The sequence below is a fragment of the Protomyctophum bolini genome (assembly GCF_963924005.1).
Source record: "Protomyctophum bolini genome assembly, chromosome: 16".
In the NCBI taxonomy this organism is placed as follows: Eukaryota; Metazoa; Chordata; class Actinopteri; order Myctophiformes; family Myctophidae; genus Protomyctophum; species Protomyctophum bolini.
This window is the reverse complement of record NC_137877.1, coordinates 13,074,414-13,096,460: the sequence shown is the minus strand read 5'-3', so window position 1 is coordinate 13,096,460 and position 22,047 is coordinate 13,074,414. Positions and strand designations below refer to the sequence as shown.

The 22,047-nt window shown below is 43.5% G+C and overlaps 1 protein-coding gene across 1 annotated transcript in view; it reads right to left on the bottom strand.

Moving 5' to 3' along the window:
- The window catches only part of LOC308330432 (5-hydroxytryptamine receptor 2A-like), a gene marked incomplete at its 3' end in the record, with an annotated part of 49,031 nt that overhangs the window by 25,289 nt on the left and 1,695 nt on the right, over positions 1-22,047 (bottom strand). The window contains exon 2 of the mRNA XM_080785283.1: positions 21,964-22,047. This exon is cut by the window's right edge and continues 471 nt beyond it. Within this exon, the coding sequence (XP_080641409.1) occupies positions 21,964-22,047 (84 nt within the window). The remainder of the gene's footprint in view (positions 1-21,963) is intronic.

The following is a 22,047-nucleotide window of genomic DNA, read 5'->3' as shown; positions in this document are numbered from 1 at the left end:
GCTCTACACACCCTCCGCCAACCTGGGGAGAGCAACGGACTTAACTCATGCTCCCTTCATGCCTGAGTGTCCAAGTTGCTCCTTTACACCTGACAGGGGGGAGTTTCCCTGGTTGGACGTAGCGCGTGGAAGGAACACGTTATTCCAACCAGTTCCTTTCCCCTCCATCAGGCGCCCCGGCTGGCCAGGGGGAGGCAGTTTAGAGACCAGGATTTAATTTCAAAGCAGTGGGTGTAGGTTTGTTAGCAGCCTTTCTTTCTGCTCTTCCAGGGCATATTAGATTAATTTAGATTTCTGTAGACAGGCGGATAAATCGGACTCTGCGAGAGTGTGTAGGTCAAGAGTTACTGCATGGTTAGGTTACAGACTGTACATGATAAACGACGATAAAATAAAACGTCTCATATTACGTGGAAGGTTGTATGGCTTTAAGACTTATCTTTCCTGACAACGTAGAACCAGAGAGTTTTACTTACTGACATCAACCATTATGCTTAGAGGTTTTCTATTTATATTAGGATACATTTGCGCGACTGTAAAGAGTAAACGGAAGTGGGGAGGAGGCTTCACTTCAGCTTTATATTTCACTCGTGATAGAGCTTCCGTTGCTCCAGACTGTATGAGGTACTGTGTGAGGCAACTAGTCTGGTAACGTGAAACTATACCACCAGTAAGACGCCCTGAGGCAGAGAATTTGTAGCGTGGAAATGCTACAAATGGAAGGAACATACTGTAGTGTATAGTGTAGTTTAGAAGAATTCCAAAATGCTATTAGGGAGAGCAACTAAGCCTTTAGTCACATGACACCTACAGTGTATGATAGCATATAGGCTGTAAGTGGTTAGGCCATGTTGAAAGTGTTGTATTTTGGTTTTATGTATATTTTTAACCAATGAATTAACAAGAGCTTGTGACTAAGTAATGACTACGTTCCCCCATTTTCTGAAAAGTAATGGTCTTGCATACACGCGTTTTCCGCCCAACAGCAACAATAATGTTCCAACACTGAGAGGAGAGGAATACATCTATCGCGTATTGAGAGAGAGAGAGAGAGAGAGAGAGAGAGAGAGAGAGAGAGAGAGCCTCATGTTTGAATGCATGCAGAGTTGGTCCCAGAACAAGGGCCCTGTACGAGTCTTCAAAAGGAACAGGAATACGAAAATAATTGAGAGAGCCGAACGGAGAGATAAGAAGGGACGGAAGATGGGGAAATTAGCTCCCAAGTGGGCGTATAGCCACACACACACACACACACACACACACACACACACGCCCGCACGCACACACACACACACACACACACACACACACACGCCCGCACGCACACACAGCACTCCTGGAGGAAACTAAACCACAGGAAATACATAACAAACCCATGGAGTCCCATGGAGTCCCATTGCAGTTTCCCATGGAGTCCTCCGAGAATTATCAGAGCATCAACAGAAAAATTAAATACATATCTTTGGATCACCTTGATTTAAAAAATAGATCTTTCCCAACTGATAAAAAACAAATGGATTGACTAAGCAGTGTATTGCTTTCCTTTTCTGTTTTTTTTTTTACCATTTTTGACATAGACTGTATAGGCAGCTCACATGCAGTCAGAAAAGTGAAACCACCCTCTTATGTTGCTGCTGCTTTTGCAGTTCCCGACACTACAACACTTGACCATATAGTGTTGCTGTAGGACGAAGAAAAAAACCATAAAATGTATGTTCCGTATTGCAATTCCAATGGTCTTCAGCCCTAAACAATAATGGCGGATTTGGCCACGCCTCGAAATACCCACTTGTCAACGAATAGCTTGTTTCTAAACTTTTTGAGCACCTCTAGCCCCTCAAAAATGTTATTTTGAAATTTCACTAAAGGATAGTCCCTTGAGTTGCATCAACTTGTTTTCAAGGGAGTCTTCAAGGCGCAACATCAAACCCACCACAAACCCACTACATCAGTATACTTGACGAACAAATATACAAATATAACTATACAAATAATATACAAATAATTACAAGAAATAACACAATCAATGCAAATAAACAAGTATGATGCCAATAGGGTAATCTTCAAATAAAAATACAATCAGAAACAAGTAAGATGAAACAGCAATGCATTCTTGAAAGTATTAAATGAAGTAATTGATCTATGACACAATGGTAGAATGTGATTAATTTTGCGGAATAATAATTCCTTGCATACAAATAAGGCCTTCAATCGCAGTGCCTTCGGTATACTCTCTATACTCCCTAATATTTGGACACATTTTTCAAGTGCGCTCCAGCGTTTGATCAGGCCGCGAGACGGAACCGGAGAGCGGCTCGGGGGAGAGAGTCGGCGTGCATTACAGTATTCACAGCGGAACAGCAGAGCAGAGGAGCAGGGCTGCACAATTCACCACAGTGTCTGTCAACGTTTGGCATGCAGAGTTCACCACCAACACAACAAGCCGCGGTGACAAGTTCCAGATAATAAGATGACGATAGTTGACAGGCTGAAAACAACAAAGAAAGGCCTGCAAAAGGAATGACAAGGATGAGTGAAAGCCAATGTACAGAATGCGGGGAAACAAAACAAAACAGAGACAGCGAGTTTGGACTTTGGCTTGACTTTAGCAAAAAGAATGAGATGAAGAGATATAATATGCCAGAAAGTAAACAGACCAGGGGAAAAACTAAACACACTGACCACGTCTGGCGTGAGAGGAACCCTCGTTTACTGTTAGTCGAGACTTTGACGGCAGTGAGCCACAGGACCAATACGTGGGCTATTATTTTGATATAATAGGGCACAGTGTTGCTGATTGAGATGTAATGTAATGTAAGTGTAATTCGAGTAGCAAGCTTTCTTCTTTTCTTTGTTGTTATCTCAAAGCATACGTACACAAATGAATACTGTAACATTGAGACGTCAAACAAGGTGGTTCAGCTGCCTGCGGTGCTGTCGGTCGGGTTGGCTCTTAGGAAGATGTGCTCTCCATTTCATCACAATGTAGCCTAACGTCACCGCAGATCTCTGTTGTTAGGCAACGGTTCCTGTCGTGTCATGACGTCTGATCAGAGCTCAATCGGTAGTGAATCATTCAGTAGTACATAGTAAAATATGGATGTTAATTCCCTGACTATATACTGTGTGCGTGTGTGTGTTTATGTGTATATATATATAGCATCAAAGCATCATTTAGTCCAAGGGCTTACATCGCCCTGGGAGGCTAGTTGGCATTTCATGTTTCAATTAGAGGAGCTCACCTCTCAAGTCTACAACTGGGAACAGAGAAGGAGAGCATATCTATGCCTCCTTGCTCCACACCTGGGTCTCATTATCTTGAGTACTGTACTGTACTGTACTGTTTAAAAAATGTTTTTCAAAATAGTAAAAAAGGCAAAGTATAGTTTAGGGATAAGGGGTTTAGCATGGACTAAAATAGAGCCCCTAATTTACAGTATGGACTTTCTTCGATTTTTCTTTTATTTCTTCATGAAATTACATTAAAAGTGTAGTCCCGGCAGAATAGTTGTGGAGCGGCGGACTGTGTGGCGCTGGTCTTTCCCTAATGGGACTGACCGTGGGTCGCTGCTGGGGTCGTAAGTCGAGACTTGATCACCTCGGCTGGGTCACCCGAGTGAGGGGTATATGATGTTGCGAGACCCGAAACCCTGATGACCTTGGGATACATCACTGAGGAAACGTCCCAGGTGCATCCATGCAATGTTTTTTTGTTCTTGAATGCGCCTGATACCGAGGCTAGGTGTAAAGTGGTTAAATTTTAATTGGCATTCTGTACACATGGAGCTGTGCAGTAGCTTAAAATTGGGGAATTCGGGTATGTGCGCCAAAGCAACTCACTCGTGCTGATTGATCAACAACGTTGGTCAGTTTAATCCAAAGTTCACGTCATTCATCCTTGTTGCACATCATGCCGCTGCTCTCTTGGTGAGGCTACTCCATGTCCTCCCATGACCCCTGCTTGCATCTGTTCTGTTCTGTGCACAACAGATTATTCCCTGCTGGCGTCTTTATCTTTATCTTTATCATGCACAAATGGCACAACATTATGCAAATATAACTACTAAAAATTGTACTATGGCTGTTACTATGCCGTTGTTGTTCTAAGAAGGGTCGAACTTAACCCATTCTGACCTGAGATTCTATGTGTCAGTCGTTCTTAGATTTTTCAAAAATAGCAGACCTACAAGCTCGTAGCGCGCCACTCGGTGGCGCGCTATGAGCTTGTAGATCTTCTATTTTTAAATAGCTAAAGCATAACATAATGCTAACTCCAAAAGGGGTTCCCGCCAAAAATGGGTTAATGAGTGAGACAGTGACTGACGTTAATTAACATTGGCAGCAGTTCTTGTTTATATTTAATGATCTATAGCGCTTATTAGGCTAGAGCTGAATAGTCATTCTAAAGCTTCTCGTTATCCACACTCGTGTACATGCAAGCATGACCTCGTTGGTGTCTCTAAGATTGCTGCCAAATCCACTTTCATTTGAAACACATAATTTAAAACACTCAAATTGGAGGCAATTAGATGAAAGTTTGATTATTACTGTGTCAAAAGAGCCCGCTTTGATGAATACTGTATCTATCTAATTCCGCTACCTCTTGTTCCACAGTTAGCAGGCTAATCCTTCCATTATATAAAATGATTTCTTGATGAAACTCCACTTCATTTCTCTTCACCGGTTATGTCTTCTCATTATCTCGTTTAATGTCCACCGGCCTCAACCGGCCTTATACTGGGAGTGAGAGCAAAAGACAGATTATTTATGTCCTCCGCTATCAACAGTGTGAAGAATGTGCTTGTGGTGCTCGAAACACATACAAGGATTTATGACTTATACTAGAAGCAACCAACCCTGTCCAGATGTTCAACGAGTCGTGTACAGTAGCGGTATATATCATCGGTCACCCTTGTGAGTGCCGTGCAGAGTGTTGGGCTGGCCAGATGGAGTCTGTGTGAAACTAATGTGTGGTTTACTGTACAATGGGCTGCGACTGAGAAGACAACCTCCCTGTGGTCGCATCATGCACGCCACGTTATCAAAAAGCACTACTTACTACGCCCTTTTATAACCACTTAATCCCTATTCGTTCATTGACCAGCAGGGACCGATCAACCCGTCCCAGGGCCATGGCACTACACCAGATCAAAGGGCTCTGTGTGTGTGCATGCTACGCACACGTAACGCAATCAAGAACATCCCTTTTTTGCGTCTGCGCGTCCAGTGAATGAACGCACGTGCGTCCAGCACACCGCCATGGCCACGCACGTGGCCACCGCCAGCACGGTCACTGCTGCTCCCCCGACTGGGTCTGCTATTTTCGATGCTCCTCCCACTGAGAGGTTAAGAATACAGAGTGTTGGACGTATGTCTATGAATACGGTTTCGATGACAGCAACAGCTGTACCTATTTGAAATAGTCTTGCACAGGGCTGTGGGCCCTGGTGCTTATAAGCGCCACTAAGTTCCATTGTTAAGAAAACAGAGTGTTGGACGACCAAAAACACTATAGCGGGGGTTTGTGTGTTGCCTTACATTGACCTGTGTCTATGAATACGGTTTCGATGACAGCAACAGCTGTACAGTACCTATTTGAATTAGTCTCGCACAGGGCTGTGGGCCCTGGCGCTTATAAGGCCTGTCTGTCCCCCAGGGGACTATACTTGGGCCCCTCTTTTTTCCCCTCTACTCCAAATATCTTTGCCAAAACGTCTTGTGAGTTTTAGATCAGCTATTTCGGCTGAAATGGAATAGAATAGCCTATATCAGGGGTGCCCACACATTTTTGACGTGAGAGCTACTTTCAAAATGACCAGCTCAACAAGATCTACCCACCAATTATTTTTTTATACCATTGCTGAAAATAGTTTAAATATGTAATGTACCTGAGGGGGCTTTGGAATATAGAGGAGCTGTCGTTACATAAGACAAATGCACTTGGAATGGGAAATAGAGGGGGAAGAAATGGAATAAGTAGGGTTTTTTTGTATTTCATTTGTAATGCTACCAACGTTTTTGTGCACAGCAACACTCTTTAATACTGTCCGATACATACTTAGCTGGGGACGGGGGTGAAATTATGACAGGCAGAATATCAACATCCTAATACTGTCCAATAATTAGATAGGGATTTGGCCATTTGGGCACCCCTGGCCTATAGGAATACCTATTCTGGGGTGATTTTGGCTGAAACGTTCACCCCAGAATAGGGATGCTATATAGTGTTCAATTGCGTTTGCAGTGAGGAATATTTAGAACTCATAATTCTACATATTTTGTATTCTTGGCCAAATGTGTGTTAATTAGTCGGATGCTCAGCTCATCCTGAGACCCTCTCAGCCGGGACCCCTAGGGTGATGGCTTGTTTATGCTGTGCCTTTTGTTCTGTTTGTTCCTGTATCATACCATCTTATCTGTACTAAAGGAGTTTGTTGACATGTGTAGGAACAGACTGTAGGATGAAAAGGATTTATCTTTCAACCGTATGCATTTTCTGTCCACACCCATACTCATGTAAACGGCTTAAAAAACTAACCAATGTAGAAAACTTTGTCGGTTGGGCGGTTAGCCATGTGTGGGAGCACGTCGGCCACTTTGCTGGCTGGCATGAGGCTCTGCTGTTGTGCTTTGTCTCTGATCTAAAATAAACAACCGAGGAACATCACTCCATCTGCTGTCTTGCCGTATCTCAAACTTTCTCCAATTAGTGCTCTCTCAGTTTTCAGTATTATATGCATAGTAGGGACTAGTGTGTCCTGTAAAATAATATACCGCAGCAGAAAAAAATGTTCGACATAGAAGGTACTGTATGGGTTGGACCCTTTGCACATTTGTGTCTCAAATGGTTTGTGTCAAGTGTCTCAAATGCTCATGGTGCGCCTTCTTATTATGTAAGGAAAGAAGATTTTTTTCAAAAAAGTATTCAAGTATTAAAATGTTTTGCCATTTTGTTAAAATGGCGTTTTTATGTGGGCACGGCCACCAGTTCATTAAGTATGCCCTGGTTTGCCTGGTGGGTGTTGATGGGTGGTAATCCACCTGAACTGAAGCCGCGCCCACAGCTTTTGTTGTATGATAAAGTGGGAGGGGTTAGGGGAGGGGATGAGTGATGTGACTATATCACTTTTTTTTCCTTCATTGGCACCAGTGTAAAGGATAGAGACTGAACCAGTGCGATAGCCCCCCCCTCCCACTATTCATGTCAGTGGAAGTTGCTCAGTGGCATTTTGAAGCACCCGGAAGAACCGTCTACTTCTGCCTTTTTTTTTTTCGGGCACCAAAATGTGGTGCCCAAAATGCGGAAATGCAAACTCGCTCAACGTTAAAGCCCAGCTGCACGGGGTTTCCTTGTCATACTTCCACGGGTCCGCCTGCAGTCCCTCCTCTTACCACTAGGGCCCAGTGCTTCAACGTTGGAGAGCCTCACTGGGGCCTTGATTGGCACGTTTGACTGTCAAGGTTTCAACCTCCAGGAAGAAACTCTAAATACAAAGGGAAGACATCATTGCACATAACAACCACACCAAGGGGTCTAATGAAGTATACTGTCACCTCATAAACACATGAAAAACTGGAATCACGGATCCATCTTTAACATGTTTTTAATTTCCATCTTGTGGGATTCCATCCATGGGTTTCTTTAGGCTCCAGTATAAGCGTATAAGCCTGCCCTTAGGTCTTACTGCAAGTGCCATCTTCAAGGGGAGGATGAAACATGCAAAGCATCATGTACATGTATAATATGTGAATTACTTTAGCTTGTTCCCTAAAACGCTCAATTACTGTATAAGCCACTCAGAATATCTACGCCTGTACCTCCCACGTTGCACAACCATATAGCTTAAAGATCTATCTCTCCACATTGGACAGCAATATGTACAAATTATGCCAAGATACTGCTTTGATCAAATCCAAAAATCAAGCTTGATTTGCGTCTTTTGCCCTTTGACACAGCTTTTAATTGGCTGTATATGGGACATGAGAGTTTTGTCTACATGGTATATATCAAAATATGCGTTAGAATGTCTAATTGTATCCAAAAAAATTGCAGGCTCTTTGAAATGGCTTCCAACACACAAACTAAACATTTTATCAACTCAGTTAATTTTCAATAAATCATTCAAATGCCATAGAGAATCCTAACAACTACATTGAAATGCCTTGGATCTGGCAAAGAGTTCAGACCCCTACGCCTTCATGCAGCATGCCTCGATCCTGTGAGTACTTCCACATTTCGTATACGTGCAAACACGCCGAAGCTAAGCTGTCCAGATGAAGTGTGTCAGACGCTTGCCTCATGCACCACACCTCTTGTGACAGAGAGCGAGACGAAAGAGACTCAGATCAAAGCTCGTTTTTTAACGTTGACGTGAACACCAAACACATGACATGCATGGTGTCTGATGAGAGAGTCTGGAAGGTTCCAGGGTCAATTAGCAGTATATAGGTAGGCAGGCTCTTTCATGCCTTGCTTTTTAGATGACATTTTGGCATTTCCATGCTTTAATCAGACAGATACAGGGATAGGAGATGTGGACGGTACATGGACAGGGCAGTGACATGCAGCAAAAGCTGACCGTGAATCAAACAGTGACGCTGTCAGGCATTTAAGCCCATGTGGCACATGATCTAACCACTCAGCTATCAAGTCGCCCACTCTTTCATGCCTTTCTTCTTATATTCACTTTCAACATGGCAGTATAATTATACAAAAAATGTCTGAATTATTTTGAAAAAAGTTTCTATATGTACCCAAATGACAGGACAATATATACACTATTACACAGATATAACTGAGATTCTGAACAAAGAACCGAAAACTGCACCGGAATAGGTGATCAACAGCACATGTAGTCCATTCAAAATACAAAAAGCCTTGCATTTGGCACAAATCAGGCACCACGTTCTAAACCGCCGTTGAATCTGACATTGGATAATGTAGAGATTGAGCAGGTGGATGAAACAAAGCTCCCGGGTGTCATCCTATAGTGCAGGAGTATTAAAAAAAAAGGAAAATAATGAAAGTGTTGTGTGCGATATGAAGTGTGAGATTACCATAATGACAGTAATCGTTAATCATTCTCCGGTCACTTTAGACTAGAGCACTGCAGAGATGAAATTGCAGAACAGTACACGCTACCCAAATTCAAAACAGACGTTTTTAGAACCTTCAATAAAATTGCACATTTGTCTCTTTCAGATCTTTTCTTGTATGCATGTATACCAGCTACTGTAGAGGCTAGTGAGCATGAAGAAATATATCTAAAGCTTTAATCAATTAATAATTGCATTGAATAATGCATTATTGTAACCATTCTGTTGTAAAAAATATATATAATAACCCACATAACTATGGTGGTAGTTTGTAGTTGGTCTCTCTGATCTTGAATTGATACAGTAAATTATGATTGCATGGAAGTCTGCTCAAACTGGGCTTTCTGTTATTATAACTAATAGAAAGGAACATTACAGAGCAAGGCATTAAGGAACCAATACATACACACACATACAATACATACATCAATTATTTTGATCTTTTGATCTTTTTCAGTGCAACCTTACAAGAATATGTTTTATTTTCATGTGATTGAAAAGGTATAGGTAGCTTATACAGTAGCTTATTAATGCCTATCATTACGTTTTATTTCCTATTACAAGTAAATGTACAAAGAAACATAAGACAAACAACAAAACAAACCTTTCTCCCAGTGCTTGTTATTTCTAAATATATTTTACAAATTATATGGATATATACGGCAGCATTTGTGCACTATATTCACACTAAACAGTACAGTAAATGTTCAATTTGTCACTGTTTCAACAAACCGATGAAGCTTGAAAGTTGTGTTGCGTTTTTTGAAGCGAAATGCAAACGGCTCATTATTTCCAAATAATGAGGCCAGTGGATATACTGTAGCCTACTGGCTAATAAATGGAGACACAAAGCAAACCTCAGCATACCGCAGATAGGCTACTGTACACATGCTGTATACAGCTAATGAGGAACACAACAATAGAGCCATCATAACTGTTGTCTTCGCATAACTTTGTCCTACGTATGCCTATAAGTTATGCTCCGTCGTACGTCAAAGTATAAACAATTTCTACTGCAAGGTTATATATCCTGTTATTCAATCTACCTTCTAATTAGGGCTGTTTTTATAGACATTGGAAACCATAACTACTCGGGTCCATTAAATTGGAGTAGAGGCTTCGGATTTAGAAAAAGGTTCTCCAATATTACATACTGCTGTATATCAACATCACTCAGAGAAAGCAGCCTTATGAGTTATTAAATCAGGTGCAGCCATTTTCAGAAGGGTGACATTACTTTCAATTATTGACTAGAAAAGTGGGGCTGCCCGCAGTCAATAGCAAATTCTTATTGATGTTTCGCCTTATGTGGGTGAATTTCTTTGTTAAATTGCTTTTTCAATGTCTGACAAGCTTATATTAAAATGTATGACTCATGCAAAATTGAACATCTGTTGGCACTTGGCAGAGAGGGAAAAAAAGGGGAAAAAAAGTGTAAAGTTCGATGAGAATGAGTGAGTGTTTGATTGGACCCGACATATTCTCAAGTCATCCTATATTGATGGCATGTGACCAGATGTGTCCAAACGTCTAACGTTTGATGTGACAGAGGTATACCCTTCATGCCTTCATTTCCCAATATACAACCACGGCCATCCTGGAATGCGGTGCCGTTCTCAAACCCATGACCAGTTCATGTGTGAAGTAACTAAGTACATTTACTTAAAGTATTTGCACTTTACTTGAGTGTTTCCAATACTTTTAATTCTACTTCACTACACCTCGGATCCAAATATTGTACTTTATAGGCGAACATTTGAAAACAGACAAGTATGTTCCAAAAATAGACGAACAGTCAGGCAAAATATAGGAAAACATTTGGTGATGATAGCCTTTGATAGGTGAACATTCAGTAAAAAAGATTTCAACTGGTTGGCAGCAAATGTTTTCAATTGCAAACTCAAGACACTTTTCATGTAGAGCAATTAAACTGACGACGATCCCACCCAGAGCAGGGAATTGTGCAACAGTAGTAACTGTTTAGAATGATAATACCGTGAACATCATCATTACGTTTTCATTCATGAGATTTTATTTTTACAATGTGTGCAGGATGCTGGTATCGATGTAGAAGAGGAGTTGTCGGGGGAACTGATGACTACAGGCTGCAAACCCAAGAATCACCAGCTGCTGATGTAGGTATTGTTATTGAGGGCATCCCTGTCCTAAACAACCTCTGCGATATTAGCAGAGCCTGCTGCTATCTCCTGCGACTGACCTACTGTACGTGTTTTTTTTTTGTTGGTGATGATAGCCTTTGATAGGTGAACATTCAGTAAAAATTCTGTGAAAACAGCAGATCCACAAGCTCACAGATGAGCTTGCAGAGTTCTATTTTCCCCTCTCTCTCTCTCTCTCTCTCTCTCCCTCTGGAGAACCGTAACTTCTATTCGGTCTGTTTATCATGGCTCTCTTTCTCTCTGTTGTCTCTATCGAGACCTGCTGACTCCCGCTATGCACTGTCGAGCATCTGGCCCAGGGTCCCATCTGGATCATTAATGGTTCATTTTGTATGCCTTTGTTTGCTTTGCTCGTGTGTGTGTGTTTGTGATTTTCTGTCAATGGAGGTTAATTTGGATGGCCTCCTTAGTCCTTACCGCCTGTCCGCCTGATCGCTGCCTTGGTTCTGTGCAGGAGAGAACACTTTGTGTGCTCTCACTGCAACATATCAAGTGGGAAGACCGTCTCCCTGCCTGAACACTAAATGGACGGGCACAATGCTGATTGACATTTAACCCAAAAGGGTGAAATCCCAAAGCATGGACGGTGCAAGGACGTGTTGTGATTGGCCATAGCAGTGGCAGTCGGGGAAAACACCCTCGCCAGAACATTATTTACTATTCTCTAGTAGTAAATAATCGGGTCGCAACTTGAAAGGCTCTGAGTCGGCTAAGCGAACATCGCAACTCTGTGGTGGCTCAAGTTTGCTTGAGACGGCGGGCCTCCGTCGCGGTCTAGTCCATAGAGTTATAGTGGGCGGTTGTTGTAGGAGAGAGGGGGATGCACATGCAGATTAGACAACTGACCCACATGCGGAAACAACGGTTGGACATGCGGTTGGACATGCGGTGGAACATGCGCTGCTCCCGTGCTTGCGGTTAGGGTTACAGGTACAGTAGGTTAGGGTTTGAGGTATAGCTTGTCGGTCTAATGACAGTCGGACCAATAGTATGTCTAAACTAAAGCCTGTACCCGGCGAGAGGCACTTCTGCGTTGGCCACAGACTCGGGGCATGGTTATAGCACGACCCGTTTAGCACGACCCGTTTGGCCGTTTAGCACAACCTGTGCTAAACTCATTTAGAATGTCGCCCCCCACATTATTTACAATGCGACCATATGAATCCCAGTGAGACAAACTTGATGATTTACGGATTGCGGGTCTCGATAAAGAATCAGAAGAATCAGAAACATACAATTGTTAAGAGCATGATGCCATACTGTAGGCCTGGCATGTGATGATGCTTCTACTCCACTACCTCTCTGATCCAAATATATCCAAATGTTGGCCTTTTGAAAACAGCCAATCTACAAGCTCACAATGCGTCGCGATGCGACGCATTGTGAGCTTGTAGATTGGATGTTTTCAAAATATATTTTTATACATAATGGGACCTTCTGCATAATGAGTACTTTTACTCTTGGTTCATTAAGACACTCCAGCTCAGGATTAACCATTTCATTGAATTAAATTGAGTTTCATAAGACTTCAGTACCCATGGTGCATTGCTGAACGAGACTTCCTGGATTCTCCACATGGTCAACAAACAATTGAGTGTGAGAATATACCAATGTTTAATGCCACAAGAATAATTGATCACCTTTATCTCCATAATTATCACATGGAGAAGATTAATAGCAGTGCACCTGGCATGATAGATCCTTGAAGACAATCACTGTTGTATGAGCTGAGCAGCTAAATCCGTTCCCCGATGTGGACTATGATGATAGTTATAAGGATACCTTTTATGGACTTAAAAGCAGCAACATTGAAACCATGACATCTATGATGCTGTTTAGCATTCCACCCGATCTTCCAACCACACACAACTGCTACTCATCAGAAAGACGGACTCCAAACACGATCCGTGACTATACTGGTGAGTTGTGGCAACAAGATTGGTGAAAAGTTTAGCTGGAACAGATCAGCTACTGTACATGTGACCAACAAATGTGAAATTTGAACGGTGACGTCTGAACAACCACTGTGTCAGCTAGCATGTAGACTTGTAGAGTGAGAACAGAGAATTAATGACTTAGAAGACCTAGTGAAATGAAAGTTTTTCACACTTTTAGACCATATCCGTGGTCATCATATGGACATACCTAACAATGGATGCCAAAACAACGAGAACATGTCAATTTCTGTGTATTTTTATATCATAAAAATCTAAGTTTAATTACTTCCTTTGAACGAAAGCGTGATGACGTGACGTGCATGAATACAAATTAAACTTGATTTCATTCACCTGGCCTGTTTTATTCCCATCGCTGCGTCATCCTCCAAACACAGGTGGTTTTGATTACATAACTACTCCATTTTTAATCTCATTCAAGATGGCATCCAGACAGGGTATTACTCATTTTTAAACTTAATCGGCTATGGGACCGTAGGTCCACGCGTATGCAGAGTTGTTTGTTTACAAAGTGACGGCAGAAAAGCCAGGGGATTTTTTTCTAACCTGTACACAACCTATACATATTTTAGCGTGAGGATTAAGTTGAAAACGAGTAATACACTGTCTGGATGTCATCTTCCGGATTAAAAACGGAGGATTTCTGTAATCAGTAGCAGCTGTGTTTGGAGGACGTGCACCAATGGGAATCAAATGGGTGAGCTCACAATGGTTTGCTTGCAGTTCTGTTTGTCTCTGAGGGCCACCTGACCTGACTCCGCCAAATGGGGCGAACTTGAGTTCACAAGTTCACCATACTGTGAAACAAGTGTGATGCAAGCTTATAGTTATAATCCTTCCATCTGGCGGAGTCTGGTTACCAATTCTGGACGGGACATCTTCTGGTGTTTCAAAGATTAGGTTATACTTTAGCTATTGAAAAATAGCAGATCTACAAGCTCATGTGGCGCAAATCTTTGAATATATATTCTTTCAGAGCGAATGTTTTTAAGTCAAATCTTTGCTTCTGGGAGGGTCCCCTGCAACAACATATTTTCAGATCGGGGTCGGCGGCCAATTACAGTACATATACTTTTGGGGCTCGTTGACATGAAATCGTTTGAGAACCACTGACATAGAAGCATAGGTTTTTCAAGAAAACTGTCAGGATTTAGAAGACATTTGTAGAATCGTCCTCAGGTCTAAATGGGTTAAGTCAGGTTAAGTCAACCAGGAGAGAAAAGTGCTGCTTTACTTTCAACCTGGCATGAATAATGTGGGCATTACGACAGCTACGTACTGTACGTATTGTAGGCACGTATAGACCTACATACATACATACTGTATACTGTACATACTGTACATACATACATTAGGTCTAGTCAAACTTGGACTCAGGGGGGTGGACGCCTCTGCCTTGTTAATAGGCATGTTGCCCGTCACTGGTAACCTCATTTTGGAATTATTTTTAAATATATGAAGGTATTGTGGGCTGGGATTTTACATAAAAGCCCCCCTTTTACATACATACATACATACATACATACATACATACATACGTACATACACACATACATGTACTGTATGTATAATTGGATATTTGCTGCACTCAAGGTGTCCGATTGGAGTCATGAAGACGCTCACATTTCAAAGACGTTGCAGGTTCATAATTAAACATGACCAATTAGGTTTTTTATGAGGTGTTGACAAGAGTACAGCCGACGGCTATCATCACCGTGCAAACACTCTCCTTCTCTCTTTCTGTCTTTTCCCCCTCTCTGTCTCACTCATGCACTCACTCACGTAAGAACATACGCACGCACACCCGCACGGCACGCACGCCCACACGCACGCACGCACACACGCGCACACACACACACACACACACACACACACACACACACACACACACACACACGACTCTAATTCCCAAACCGTCTCAATCACTCTTACACTGAGCCTCTCTTGTCCGCGGAGTTATGTAAGACTCCACTTTTTTGAGCACTTTGAGCAGAGCATGAGTTATTTAACGTTATTAAGTCTATAAGTCTCAATACAAAATATCAGCCCAGAGGATTTGTAACTGCAATTTCCTCGTGTCATGGCTGGTCCTAATCTGACTCCGCCAAATGGAGAGATGCTTGCTTCACAATCACATTTGTTTCACAGCCTGCCGGATGAGTAGGGCATGGCTTGTTTCCAGAATAGAGGACAATTTTCCAATTTTAAGGCGATAGGAAATACAATTGCAGGCGCTTCTCAATGGCGTCATAGCCAGTCTCGCCTAGTTCCCACCCATAGCTGCCGCTGATTGGTTCGTCCCAGGCACGGGCCGGTTCAACGCCAATCCCAGATGGAGGCTGTTTCGTGAACATGTGAACTCAATACCGCCCCCATCTGGCGGAGTTAGGCTGGTCCAGCATGGCCGTCTGATTAATTTATTTGGCTATCTTTTATTTGCCATGCCCTCTTTGATGTCACATGGATTTTGACGCCATTAAGGTTTCCTATTGCCAGTTACGCTCCCGGAGTTAAATTGTAATGACCTCACGCGGAGCGGCTCCAAATGGGACTGTTATGGGACTTGCTCTGGGAACAAACCACAGAGGAGGAAGCCAAACATGAAACAGAACACAGGCCTCCTCGCGGTCTCCCTCAAACCGCACCGCTGCGTCACAACAAACAGAACCCTTTGAAAGGCAACACGGTTTATAGTTTGTCTCTCCTGTCATAGCACCCTCAGAGAGGTACACCAAGTTTTACTTGGGGCGGTGGGAGGGGGGTTGCAGGCGAGTGGGACTGAAGTGATTGACAGACGAGAGCCTTGCTATCAAAATGCAGAGGGAGGTAGGGAGAGTGGCGGGTGGTAGAAGTGCAGGAATATGCTTCATACAGTATATGACAGTTTCACACACTGTGAATATAGCAAACCTACAGGCTGTGCCCCCCCCCCCCCCCCCCATTTTGAGTATTTCCAATACTCTTACTTATACTCCAATACACCTCAGAGGCAAATATTGTGCTTTTACTCCGCTATATTTATATGAAAGCTTCAGTTACTACTAGTTACTTTGGAGATTTTGATTATTATTTCAAAGCACACTATAACCACTTCAGCTCTATATAGTACTATACATTTGACGAGACATGGCCAAAGCATTCCCCCCCCCCCTTGGTCTAGATCATCATGGTGTCGGCTAGACCTCACTCTCGCCGTGACTAGATCATACATGGGCAACTTGCGGCCCCCACCATCACTTAATGCGGCCCGCATGGTTAATATCAGAAGTACACTGATATATTATTGATTTCAGCTGTTACAAAACATGACCCGTTTTAATTACTTCCGTCTATATATGTAGGTGCTCCAGGCCCCCCCCCCCCCCCCTACTTCCCTCAGCCATGATTTACGGCGGTCTAATAGCCTAGACTGCCTACGTATAGAGTTACCTTTGAACAGCCACTGCACCGAACGATGAGTTACTCGTCATGAAAATCCACTTTAAAACGGTGTAATCGCTTGTTGTAGTGTTGAAAAATATTCCAAGGTGCCGATCACAACAACAGCCCGGACGGGGCGGCCGCTCGCTGCTATAGGCTAAGCTATCCCATTGTAAACAACAGGAACTCAATTTCCCAGAACCCTTTGCACACTGGTGCGACGGACCCTTTTGCGATGACGTCATCAAAACACGTCTCATATCCCATTCTGTCTGGTGGATTGCCCATATGACTTGAAACCGCAGCGGAAGTGTTCTACAATTAAATGCATTTGGAATTATATTAAAAAGGTTACTTTTCAGGATTCCAATAAAGAAATAGCAAAGAATAGTTCAGTATTTCAATTCAAGCTCAAGACACGTCGCAGTGCGACACGTCTTGAGCTTGTAGATCTGCTATTTTTGCGACGACAGAAACATGCAATGTGGCCCTGTGTGGAGTGAAATATAGAGGCCCTCTCCATCGTCACGGTTGCCCAGCTCTGTAGATGTCTCAATAGAAGGGTAGGGACTAGGGAGACCACTCTGCGGATGTACCGGTAGTTTATTATTGTATCTGCATACAGATCGCTTATAATAGGCTCCATGTGGATTAGCTTTGTGCACCCTGAGTTACGAATGAACACAGAAGTGTGTGTGTGTGTGTGTGTGTGTGTGTGTGTGTGTGTGTGTGTGTGCGTGTGCGTGTGCGCGCGCTTGCAAACACAGCTTTGTTCTCCAGTGTTGCTGCTGGTGACCATGCAGACGACTCCAACCATAACACAGTTAATCAGGAGACGGACTGATTACCAAGCAGCTGAATTACATAAACTCTCTCTGCGTGTGCTCACACACACACACACACACACACACACACACACACACACACACACACACACATGCACGCACGCACAGTCGCACACCCACATGGTGAATGTACGCTTCTCTTCAGTTAATCTGGCCATAGAGGCACAAACCAAAGCTGCTTAAATAAGGACAGTTATGCTGTTTGAAGTTAGAGCTTCCTTTGCAGAAAAATGGCTCGATGCATAAAAGATGTTATGTTAACTTATTACACGGCTTGGTTGAATGCTTGGTCCTGATTGGTCAATCACCAAACTCAGTGGCCTGTTATTTCCGCTCTATAACAGACCGATGCCTATAATCAAACCCTCGGAGCACCTGCTGTGCCCCGCTGATGTACTGCTGTTTCCAACATGACAGCCATGTAAACACTCACACAATGTCATTTACAGCTTGGTCGTCCAACAGTTTGTTCCTCGGTGGGAGGTGACCCAGAAATAGCAGACCCAGCGTGGGGAGCAGCCTTTAATATAACTCTAAAGGGAGCAGAGGCGATAGTGCTGGCGGTGCACTGAACGCTCGCACGTTCATTCACTTGGCGCGCCAACGCAAAAAAAGTGCATGCGAATCAGAGGCCTTTTGATTTGGTGTGGTGCCAGGGCCCTCGGAGAGGTCGATTCGGCACTGGGCATTAGGAACCCATTACGACAGGAGCCGATTCTGAATTTTGAGACGGCTAAATTAAATCCTCAAAAGATGCATGGCAGTTAAAAAGCATGTGTCACGATTACTTATTTCAAGATCAGTGAGTTGAGTCTCTGGATTTGACATTTCACCGTTCTGAAATCGAGCCATGAGTGGAATCAGACGGTATATTATGATTAGAGGGATTCACAGTCACACTCACTCTTTGAGTCATAGCATGAGAAACTCATCATCATTCAGAAGACCTTTGAGACCGCAGCGGAAATGAAAAATATGTGTTTCACACTTGTCAAGCATATCCGTGGTCATAATAGAGATATACTGTAATACAGTAGAGCCGGACAACGGAAAAATATACTGTATTTCTTTTTACATCAAAACAATACCTGAAAGCATTGGTGATTTTTGGCTATGGGGGGGGGGGTGTAGGCGAGAGACCATGTTTGCAGCCAAGCCATCTTAAAACCTTGCTGTAAAGGGGGAAAGAATTGGCCTTGACATATTGGAGGAGACACCCGACTGTCTGTCCCCTTGCTAAGACCAATAGGATCTACGCACATACGCCATTTTGGAAATAACTCGTCCTATTTCCGGGTCTTTTCCAATGATACTAATGAAGGCTCTGTTCCATGTTGGCTCACTGGAAACACTCTGCTACACCCATTGGGTCTCAAAGTGTCCTTGAGTGGGTTCCCAAATGGCCCCGTACGGATGTGTAACTCTGAGGGTGTACAAAAATGGACCCAAATGGGTCCATCTCAGAGTTATGGGGGTCCTTGAAATTAAACAAAGTTTGAGAACCACTGTACACAGAATGGAACAGAGCCTTCATTAGTATCATCGGTAACACCTGAAGTAGGAAGAGTTATTTCCAAAATGCCATACCGTATGTGCATAGAGTCTGAGTTGGAAGGACTAGAATACAAGCGGTAGTTGGGAACTGGCTCAACAAATAAAATTGGGTGTAACAAGGAAAGAAGCGGAACAAATTAATAATATATATTTTTTTAAGTTGAGGGCGTCGTTCTCGATGTCGTCCCTAATCTCATCTTTAACCTCACGTGTGACCATGCAGCCGTGGTCTCGCTCCATGACGGTGCTCACAGCGACCCCTATATGTGAGGATATCGTGCTCCGGTCGTCAGGTTATAAGGTCCCATGCACACAGAGTGCGTTTTTCCGATTTTTTGCTGCGTTTCTCCATCGGGTTTTCCGAAAAACGCGTCCAGTGTGCAACCACCTTTAGGCCTATGGATCCTAATCCACTGGAGCCTATCATAGGCGATCTGTATAAAGGTAGAGTATGCCGATACAACAATAAGTACATCCGCAGAGTGGTCGGAGGTGGTCTCCCTACACTTCTATTGAGACATCCCTACACTTCTATTGAGACATCCCTACACTTCTATTGAGACATCCCTACACTTCTATTGAGACATCCCTACACTTCTATTGAGACATCCCTACACTTCTATTGAGACATCTAGATGCATAGATGGGGCGGTGGTGGCTCAGGGGTAGAGTGGCTGGATGGTAACCGCAAGGTTGCCAGTTCGAACCCGGGCTCCCCCAGAGTTAGTGCCGAAGTGTCCTTGAGCAAGACACTGAACCCCTAATTGCTCCTGATGTGCTGTTTGGTGCCTTGCATGGTTTCTGCATGTGTATGAATGTGTGTGTGAATGGGTGAATGTAATGCACAATCTCTGTAAAGCGCCTTGGATAAAGGCGCTATATAAATGCACCATTTACCATTTACATCTAGATGCATTCATGAGCACACCGTGGTCAGAGTAGCCACACGATGTACCGAGGAGAGCTCACGTCATCGTTCCGCCTAATGACTTCCACCGTTTCCTCATTGAAGGGGGGGAGGGGGGGGGGGGGGGAGTTGTTGTCCAATAAGCGTCGGGGGGCCGTTCCTCTGGCCGCGCTCCTCATTTCCGACTAATTTGCCACACTCGTTCTCATGTGAAATGTGCAAATGAGCACCTCTTCTTCGTGTGGACGGAGCGTTCTGCTCCTTACGGGAGAAATGGCTTGTGACATTTACGACGGATGCCAAGAGGGGAGAGCAAGTACGAGCGAGGTGTGGAAAACAGTGGAAAGACAATGGAAAGTATGGCTTGTTCATGCTGGAGATGAGAGAGAGAGAGACGGAGACAGAGCTAGTGGAAAGTGGAAACCATATGACTGTCGAGAGGGGCTTAGGCAGCATGGAGGCACATGTTCCCCTAAAATACACATCCTCTATTCATTAAGTGGATTAACTATTAATTATTCCTCGTGTTCTTCCACTCTGTTATTATCCACATGCGTAATAAACTATCCAAGACTTTCCATTCCAGCGTTAATTCTGCGGAATTAGAGTGGACTTCTAGGAAAAGATTTTTTTAAATTTCAACCTCAAGGTTATTCTACATGTCACGAACAATTACGCAAGCGATGCTAAAAAGGTGGAGGAAACGCATCAAAAGCACTGAGAGCTATACGGTCCTCAGTGCACTCCTATCGATAAACGAGGAATCTTGCCCAAAATAATCTTAAATACTACCCGGATCGGGTCGTATTTTTTTTCCGGAATGCAATCAATAAAAAATAGTCAATTTTAAAATAATGTAATCCATAAAATCTGCAAAAAAACATAGAAATAGTACCTCTACAAGCTCACAATGCATTGCATCATGAGCTTATGTCACGACAAAGGATATACAATAGGCTTTAGTGGTTTGTCTAGTAATTTATCGTGGTGATCTGTCGATCGAAACGATTATCCCAAATAAGCCCAACACTCTTCTCCATTATTTGATTAATCCAAAAAGTAACATCATCAAGAATAATGGCGAAGAAGATAATCCATATCGTTGCATCCTTACTAGTCCCCCGGGTGGTAACTGCTGTTCCGCTTGGCTCCCTATAGTCCCCCGGGTGGTAACTGCTGTCCTGCCTGGCTGGAACAATGCGGGCCTAGATTTAATTTAATTTGATGTCACGCTCAGTTTCAGTCAGCAGATGGTTTAAGTCACTGTGCAGATCAGGGTCAATAATCCTTCTACACGATCCAAAAGATATGACTCATAATAATCACCGTCTGTGGATGGCTGCTCAGCCTGAGCGTATAAGCTGAGCGGGAGCTGCGCTACTATGAAACATGTCCTCGACTCGTGTACGATGCATTATCGCTCTCTCTACAAAGTGAACCATGCTGTGCCGTGGAACTTTTTCACTGGTTCTCAGAAACAGAGGTTCTCAGAAACAGATGTGGACCCGGCTCAGGAGGTAGCGAACCTTAGTTATATAGGAAACCAGAACCAGAATTTAGAACTCGAGAACTTACTTACTTTAAAACATTTCCGTTGATACGCGTCATAGTCGTAGATCGGCTATTTTCATGCTATGGTGACAGGTTGAATGTTATGGTGACAGGGTGGATGCTATGGTAGCAGGGTGGATGCTATGGTAGCAGGGTGGATGCTATGGTAGCAGGGTGGATGCTATGGTAGTGGGGTGGATCAAGCTCCAGTCCAGTGAAATTGAAGACGACAGATGATCTACAATCTCACAGGCAGCGCATCGCAACAACATCGCAATGCGTGGTCATCTTCTAAATCCGCCATTTTCAGCTTGTGGCACCACCACAAAGCATATATTTTCTAATGGGGGTCCGCGGGGCTATTTAGTATCAATTTGGGGGTCCTTGTCATGAAAAAGTTTGGGAACCACTGCACTGAAGCAAGCATCACGCTCGGCGTGCAGGACTCAACTCACCGTAGAGGATGGTCACCATGGAGATGGGCATGACCAGCATGCCCAGGAGCATGTCGGCGGCCGCCAGCGACATCAGGAAGTAGT